The 9,345-nt window shown below is 41.6% G+C and overlaps 1 protein-coding gene across 1 annotated transcript in view; it reads left to right on the top strand.

Moving 5' to 3' along the window:
• The first annotated feature begins 3,644 nt into the window (after nt 1–3,644).
• The window catches only part of LOC149432952 (lactase/phlorizin hydrolase-like), a 61,614-nt gene continuing 55,913 nt past the window's right edge, over nt 3,645–9,345 (top strand). Inside the window, exons 1-2 of the mRNA XM_089664776.1 lie at nt 3,645–4,197; nt 7,308–7,378. Coding sequence (XP_089520902.1) covers nt 3,645–4,197; nt 7,308–7,378 — 624 coding nt within the window. The remainder of the gene's footprint in view (nt 4,198–7,307; nt 7,379–9,345) is intronic.

Here is a 9,345-nt window from a genome sequence, read left to right as displayed (position 1 = left end):
CAAAAAACCCTATGAAAAAGGTACCAGGGGCATCTCATGGGGCCCTCTACTGACCCCGGGCCCTCGGGCAGTGCCCGAGTTTCCAAATGGTCAGTCCGAGCCTGCTTGCGACAGATTTCTGAGTTCATGGTGGAGCAGCACAAGAGGCTGCAAACAGTGATAAAGATGATGGTTTTAACCAAATGTGACCAGACCCTGTTGCATAAATGTGAATGTGATGGGTGAATGATTATTATATTATTATTATTATTATACAGGATTTATATAGCGCCAACAGTTTGCTCAGCGCTTTACAATATAAAGGGAGACAATACAACAACAATACAGTTCAGTACAAAAGGGATAGGAGGGCCCTGCTCCTTGGAGCTTACAATCTAAGAGGGAGCGACTGGTGGTACAAAACGTAATAACTGTGGGGGATGGATTGGTAGGAAGAATAGAAGATTCCATTATTAGCTGAGGGTAGGATAGGCTTCCCTGAAGAGATAGGTTTTCAGAGATCGCCTAAAAGTGAGCAGAGCAGGCGATAGTCTGATACATTGCGATAGAGAGTTCCAGAGGATGGGGGAAGCTCTGGAGAAGTCCTGGAATGTGAATATGTCATAAATGTGAATGAGATTGGTAAAAGATGGCTTCAGCTCCTGTTCTCCACCTGCAGGGAACATCATAGACATGTTTTGCTCCTTTCGAGGCTTAATCATAGAGGGGTAGAGTTTACCTCTACGATTAAGCCCTGCAAAAGGCAAAACGCGTCTAAACTATTTTCAGTGTACAATGAAACAAAAGGTAGTAACTGTGGGGGATGGACTGGTAGGAGGAAGAGAAGATTCCATTATTAGTTGATGGCAGGATAGGCTTCCCTGAAGAGATGTGTTTTCAGAGATTGCCTAAAAGTGAGCAGAGTAGGCTATAGTCTGATAAATTGGGGTAGAGAGTTCCAGAGGATGGGGGAAGCTCTGGAGAAGTCCTGGAATGTGAATATGTCATAAATGTGAATGAGATTGGTAAAAGATGGCTTCAGCTCCTGTTCTCCACCTGCAGGGAACATCATAGACACGTTTTGCTCCTTTTGAGGCTTAATCATAGAGGGGTATAGTTGGCCTCTACGATTAAGCCCTGCAAAAGGCAAAACGCGTCTGAACTATTTTCATTGCTTTGGGATACACATCAAAGATGATGGTGATGCAATAGAATGTTGAAAGCTTTTGCTTTCCTATATGTTCTTCAGAGTAAGTGACAGCATGCAGCCACACATGAAACGTCACCTTTTAGTGAAGTAGTAGTCCCTAGCAGCCAATCGTACACTTGAGGGTAATACTAAAGGTCAATATGGCTGACAATAGTGATGACAAGATTCAGAATAAACTATCACCAATATAATTTATGACAGGTGTTTAAATGACTTTCCTCTCTCTCTGCACTGCCTAATAAATACACCTTCTTTTCTGTCTAATGACATCTGAGTAGTTCATTGACCCCATAGAGTTCACATTGCTCAGCTAGGTAGCAGCTGTAAAAGGCGTCACACAATACGACTAACCTGATTTTTTTTTCAACAACAATCTTCTGAAACCCATAAGCAAGGCCATGGAGAAGGGATACCACCAGCACTCCTGCACGGGGCCCAGGCCAGTGGGGGGGGGGGCGGCCAGGCAGCTAGTTAAATCAGATGTGGACAGAGCGGGTGGCTTCTTCTCCGCTTCCTCCAACTGGCTTTCAGCTGCAGCATAGAGAGCCATACAGGAGGTCGGTTCCAGTAATTGCCCCCACCACACCCATCACCCTCCCTGCGCACCATACATTTCCCCCTGTTGCCCAGGCCCCCCTGTGTGCCCCCACCCCCACAATTCTGCCAGCTTCCCTCCTCTCCTTCCCACCGGTATCTGCAAGATCACAATAGGAACATTCAGAATGGTGAGTGGGGGAAGTGTCCGGTAAATATGTCACATTTACCAGCCCCTTCCTTTCCTGAATGAACACAATGAGTGATCGGTAACAATCACTGTGGTCATTCATAACGGAAGCATTTTTTTTTGGAGGGGCCCTGTCAGGTTTTCTGTATGGTGGGGGCTTCGACTTCTGATGCTATGGGGGCTGTTGACATCTGGTGTAAGGGTGGGTGTGCTTCTCTGGACATCTGCTTATGAGAATAATACAATTCTATGCCAATTGAAAAGGAGGGTCGCACACTACTGGCATCATTCACAAGAAACTTTACTGGAGACTGCTGAGTCAGAACACCATAGCAGAACCATGTTGAGCAGTCTCCAATAAAGTTTCTTGTGGACGATACCGGTGGTGTGCGACCCTCCTTTTCAGACTTGCATCATCTGCTACAGGAGTGTGAGTGGGCTCCGTCTGCAGCTGCCCTTCACAGCTTAAAGTGATACAAAACCTAAAAATGTTTCTGCTTTTATTAAGGTAAAAAATATTTTTATTCTCCCTGGACTCCCCCTTCCCTGTGTGAGGAGGAAGAGAGTGGAGAAGAGATCAGCACTGTGCATGGCTGCACCTCTTCTCCCCTCGCTTCCTCTTCATACATGGACTCAACCAGCAGCCGTAGCCATTGGCTCTTACTGCTGTCAATCAAATGTAAAGAAGAGGAAGTGGGTGGGCTAGGCTAAGTCAAGCTCTGTATGTCTATGGAGCACTGCTCTTTGTTTTTGCTGTGTTTTTGATAGCAGAATACATACTGGCCCAAATTTATGAAGAAATGTGATTTTAAAAAAATATATATTGGATATGTTTTATAGCAGAAAGTAAAAAATTTTGTTTTTTCAAAATTGTTGGTCTTTTATTGTTTATAGCACAAAAAATTAAAAACACAGCGGTGATCAAATACCACCAAAAGAAAGCTCTATTTGTGGGGAAATAATTATATAAATTTTATATGGGTACAGTGTTGCATGACTGCACAATTGTCAGTTAAAATAACACAGTGACATATCACAAAAAATGGCCTGTTCATGTAGGGGGCTAAATCTTCCAGAGGTCAAGTGGTCAACAGAAAATATCCCTCCATTGTCTCAATGTGGTTGGCTTTGTATGACTTTATATTTCAGTCATTTTCAGCAAGACTGATTCTCATTGTATCATTCCGTAAGGGTGCCCCAGCTTTTTTTCCACCATCTCTAGCAGGCTCAGACACATCATTCAAGGATCTGGTTCCACCCTTTGTTCTCAAAGTGCACTCTACTAGAACTATGAGTGCTTTTCAGCTTTGTATTTTCTGGAGACCAACAAGGTAAATGTGAGACACAAAAAGGATCTGAGGGATTGGGTTCATGAAGAACGAAAGTACCTCAAAATGAGATTGCTGTGTGCTATCCATAAGCAGAACCAGTCTCCTCTGTCCTGACCACTCAGCCATATGTAGCTTCCTAATGTACCCTTCTGGATGGGTCCCTGTGTTAAATCAAAGGCTGGATGTCCTACCCTGAATCCTCCTACTTTCAACTAATAATTAACACTTGTTTCTGGCTGAAGACATTCCATTGAATTTCCTATATCATACATTAGCAAATCTTCATCACTAAAAAGCTTTTCAGCAGTTTTCTTATCTGTAAAAAAGATAATGAATAGTTTATGGCCCCAGAGCAGGTATAAGTGTGTTAGTACCAGTATGTTTGTACATTGTGATCAAGATGGCTCTAGCCTGGAGTGGGTTTATTTTAGTTCTCCTCTCATCGTTGTGTCATGGAAACTCTTCCAAAACTGCTAAAGATTTGATTACAATTGCTGGACCTCTTAGAAGTAACATCGAGGGCTTTCACAATGAAGTAAGGCCATATGGCGTGTTTGATTGCCACGAAAATTATGTACATGAGATGAGAGAGCAGATTTTAGTTCTGCAGAAGTATGGAGTCACCCACTACAAGATACAATTAGAAGAAAGCTCCATGGTCAAGGGTGACAGTCAAGTGTGGTGTTACAGGAGCCTTCTCCAGGTCCTGGCTGAGGCTGGGATCAGACCTTTAGCAGTATTGCATAGTGAAGATGGGCTATCCATCCACCATACTACTGAGGATAATAAGTATGTAGACTATGCTGACTTTGCCTTCCGCACGTTCGGGGACCTGGTCCATACTTGGATCACCTTCGATATCCCCAAACATGAAACAACTGTCTCCTTAAAGGATCTTCTACAAGAACATATGAAGATATCCAGCTTATACCGCAGCAAGTACTCCACAACCGGTGAGGCGTCCTGTGGCATTTTAAATTGTTTCATTTTAAAGCCCTTTGTATAGGTTGTGTCTTGGCAAGCTGGAGATTTTGGCTGTTTTCCTTATTAATCCCCCCTTTTACTACTGGCCTTTTACTATCTGTCACTTCAGAACAGCTTTTCCCTCTGCTTTGTCAGAGGAAATATGTTGTGTTCACTCAGTGGTTATGTCAGGTCATCACTGTTAAAGGGCAGTGATCATCTAGTAGAAATTGATGTGATCACCATCCTGCTCCCTCCATGGTGGCTCTGACAGTAGTTGGATGCCCATGATCACACCTTCGTATTGGGACCAACTAGACCCACTACTATTACAAGAGTGGATCTGCATACTAGTAGTGTGCAAAACATGGCTGACTGGTACATAGAGCTACTTGTAGGCTCTAAAGTTATACTCCAGCCAAAATTTGTACTTTTTAGTTTTTGATGCAGTGAGGAACATTGCTATTGGGAAAATTCACTCTTTGTTCAGTGACGGTTAATTGGAGAAACAGGCAGTGAGTGCTAATCATAGAGACAATACACAGCCAATGGATTGGAGTGCTGAAAAATTGCAGAAATAAGAATTGTAGAAATATACGCTTTCATTTGATGGAATAGTTTATTGATTAATCTGAAATTCTTAATTAATGTGGTGAAAGGCAACAAACTTTTATATTTGCACTTATAAAATTTCAAAGTATAAAAAGTACATGGATAGTTTAATTTACGTCTCATCAAATTCCTCAGTTGGGTGCATTAAAATATCCAAGTTTACCTATGCTAAGGACAATACAACAGCTTTCAAAACAATGCCCTACCCTGAGGGCCCATTCACATTAGGATGGTCTATTTAAAACATATTTTAGATTGTGCATTACTTTCATTGAGGTAGCCTATTCTTTTGAATGAATTGCCTAAAGCACCACATGGGTCCAAAAATATCCAAGTTTACCTATGCTAAGGACAATACAATGGCTTTCAGAACAATGTCCCACCTCCAGGGCCCATTCACATTAGGATGGTCTATTTAAAACATACATTAGATTGTGCATTACTTTTATTAAGGTAGCCTATTCTTTTGAATGAATTGCCTAAAGCACCACATGGGACCAACATCTGGACCTAAACACTTTCACTAGCACAGCACACTCCAATGCACAATTGTGTTTTACTACATGCTGCACAGCAAGACTGTTGGGGTGCCATTTATAGAAAATGCCTTGCACCAACACACTTAGCATGCATTGCTGCAACACATTGGTGTGAATGGGCCCCAAAAAGCCCTCACGCTATTCCTTGATGTAACCCCAACCAGCCCTCAAGTACCCCCTGTCACCCCTACCAGCCCTCACACTAATCCTCCCTGTTATCTTTTGACTAAAGCTGGCCATAAACAGCTATGTTGGCCATATTCCTAGCAATAAAATATTCATCATAGGTTTAATAAATTCAGACTCAAAGATGACACAAAAAAAAACTATTTGCTGAAATTCAATTAGATTTTTATATCACACCACATAGTTCCTTTCGATATAAATTATTGTTCATAATTCAAGACAAATTAGTGCAAAAACTTTTTGAAAAATGTCTAGAACATCTGATCCTTATTATGAAATAGTTGTATTGTTACTATGCAGCCAGCATCGGGCAGACTGGCCATTTGGAAACTCGGGCACTGCCCGAGGGCCCGGGGTCAGTAGGGGGCCCCATGAGATGCCCCTGGTACCTTTTTTCATAGGCTTTTTTGAGTTTGGGCAAGGACACAGGGCCCCATGATCCCCTATTGCCTGGGGACCCAATGAGTTGTCAGTCCGTCCCTGGCCAGCATTACACATGGTATAACAAGCCCTAAGAGCCAGTAAGTCAGGGATGTCCAACGCACGGGCCACGGGCCACGGATTACATGAGGCTCAATATGGCTCTGAATGCCGCTCAAAACAAAATTGTAAACTTACTTCAAAATGTTAATTTTTCTTTTTTTTTTTTGTAAAAATGCATATACACTTAACCAACACATATGGGCAAAGAAAATGTTGACAGTGGCTCTTTACTAGATTTTTATATGTTTTATACTTTCAAAGAAAACTCTCCCACTATTTACAATCATGCCTTATTCATGTCATCAGTTTTCAGCAGCACCTATATTTGCCAGCAACTATTTTCAAGGAGGAATCACAGGAAGGGCAAAATTAGAATGTTGGTTTATAAAAACAATGTCAAATGTCGCATTAGCTTTATGTTTCCCTCTTTCCCTTTCCTTCCCCTCCCTTTTACTTTTATTTAAACATTTTTAAAAAATGAAGTTTGATGACTCAGGTTCATTATCTATATCAGTGATTGTTAACTTGTGATCTACCCGATTTTTTTTTTCTGCTCATCAGCCACTCTTATTGTTAGTGTATTTTATGTGCGGCCCAAAACAATTCCTTTTCTTCCAACGTGGTCAAAAGTTGGACACCCCTGCTGTAAGTCATTATACACTCATTGGTCACTTTGCTAGGTACAGCTGTTCAATTGCTTGGTAACACAAATGGCTGATCAGCCAATCACATGGCAGCAACTCATTGCATTTAAGCATCTAGTCGTGGCGAAGACGACTTACTGAAGTTCAAACCGAGCATCAGAGTGGGGAAAAAGTGGGATTTAAGTGACTTTGAATGTGCCATGGTTGTTGGTGCCAAATGGGCTGGTCTAAGTATTTCAAAAACTGCTGATCTACTGGGATTTTCACGCAGAACCATCTCTAGAGTTTACAGAGAATGGTCCGAAAAAGAAAATATCTAGTGAACAGCAGTTGTGTGGACAAAAATGCCATGTTAATATCAGAGGAGAATGGGCAGACTGGTTTGAGATGATAGAAATCCAACAGTAATTCAAATAACCATTATACCATCCCTCGTGTCAACGATTCAGGCTGGTGGTGGTGGTGTAATGGTGGGGGGGAGATTTTCCTGGAACTAGCAAGGTGTACCTAATAAGGTGGCTGGTTAGTGTACATAGCCTGATTTCTAGTTGGTAAAGAAACTGGTTCTTATAGCTCCTAAAAAGTAGATATAATTAAATCTAATATACAAAAATGTTTTTACATTTCCTGTATCAGGTGGACAGCTGTCAATTGCTGCAGATCCAGCCCTTGTGGACGTATTCCCTACAATTCAAGAGCATTTCCTGGTAATCGTAACCCCTTCACCAACCATTTATTAATTTATATATTTCTGTTTTTTTGTTGTCTGTGGTGTATAAACTAAACACTCAAATGTACACAAACTCTGCTCAAGCAAATAACATATCGTAAAAACAACTAAAGAAAGGGCCGTTGGTGAAATTCGCTCTGAAAGTCTCCAGTTGCAGGGGCTGTCAAACCCAAGGCACCCATCTTCATATCTAGGTGGGAGTGCCCTAAGATTAGATGTTATTGGATTTGTGTATATCAAGTGGCATATATACAGTACTTTTACTGAAAGGTTTCCCAGAATCTCCAAAAGAGGCCCTGCTCAACCTGAAACTGGATGCTTGCACAACAAATAGATAAAATGTGGTCAGATGCACCCAGTGGTGTTCCTCCATACCTCCAAATGCATATCCATAAAAACATTGATCAACCCTTTTTGGGACATTAAATGAGGCGCAACCCCAATGGCCACTACATACATGGTACACATAGATACCGATTTATTAGTAAATAAATACAGATCCCATTGCATAAAGGAAAAATATTAAATATTAAAATAGTATTATATAATATCAAGCCGATGCGTAATAATTACATGATAATATATTTCATACAATAATATTACAAGTCATTATTACATCTATGTTCACTTCCTTAGGATTAGATGCAAATCTATGTATCTGTAGAGTAAACCATCATTTTTAGAATATATAACACAGTTAGCAATAAACAATATTGTTGGAAATCTCAAGAGCCACCAAAGAAGCCTTAAGCCTCATGTACACTGCTGCTGCTACTTGTGAGTTTAGGAGCTTTTGGCATTTTTTTGCTAGACTCATACACCTTACCAACCGATCAGCGACTGCCGCCCCTCTCTGCCAATCCCTCCACTGGCTTCCACTAACCCAACGTATAAAATTCAAAATACTAACCACAGCTTACAAATCCATCCACAACACTGCCCCTAGCTACATCACCAACTTCATCCACAGATACCGCCCAAATCGCCCACTCTGCTCCTTCCATGATATCTTCCTCTCTAGATCCCTCATCACCTCCTCCCACACTCACCTCCAGGACTTCTCCAGAGCCTCTCCCATCCTCTGGAACTCTCTACCACAGCATGTCCGGTCAGCCCCCACCCTGTCTGCCTTTAGGCGATTTTTGAAAACTTACTTCTTCAGGGAAGCCTACCCCACCTCCACCTAAGAACTGTACTTGAATCACCTCCACCAGATCATCCCCCGCAGCGATCACCTTTTGTATCCCCCTTCCTTTAGATTGTAAGCTCCACGAGCCGGGCCCTCCTATTCCTTCTGTATTGAGATGTATTGTAATTGTACTCTCTCCCTTATATTGTAAAGCGCTGCGCAAACTGTTGGCGCTATATAAATCCCGTATAATAATAACTCAACTCAATAAAAGGCTACACGTCCATGTATACATAGGCTTTTAGCAAAGTTTAGGGGTAGTTAAACACTCCTCTCCTAAATGCAGAATAATCGTGTTCAGGAGAGAAACATTTGGCCAAAAAAATTAGCGCTTGGACATTTATTCATGCTGATGGAAAATACTCTGGCCAAATGAATGAATAAACATCCAGGCACTAAACGTCTAGGGGAGTTCATGTGTACATGAGGCCTAATACTTACAAATCAGCTCAAATAAATTACACATGGCAATGTTTCCGAATGGTGAACACCAGAAATGTCTGTCTTGGATGCTGTGGAAGGAGAACACTGAAGGACCCCATGGGGAAAACAGAAAGGAGGTACACGTAAATGAAATAAAAATTAATTCATGCGTTGCGCCCAAAAGGACCAATAAACGTTTAATGGAGATGCTTGCACAAACACCTAAATTCAACTGAAGTTCTTTTTTACCGTGTCCAAACAGTTTCTTCCTAAAGCATGTAGATCCTCAAACCCCACAATTGCACAAGTTAAATGGAAAATGAACTGGTTGT

Source organism: Staurois parvus, unplaced genomic scaffold (genome assembly GCF_062004578.1).
Source record: "Staurois parvus isolate SC_StPar_1 unplaced genomic scaffold, SC_StPar_1.0 ptg002034l, whole genome shotgun sequence".
Lineage (NCBI taxonomy): Eukaryota > Metazoa > Chordata > Amphibia > Anura > Ranidae > Staurois > Staurois parvus.
This window is presented reverse-complemented; position numbering and strand designations above follow the sequence as displayed.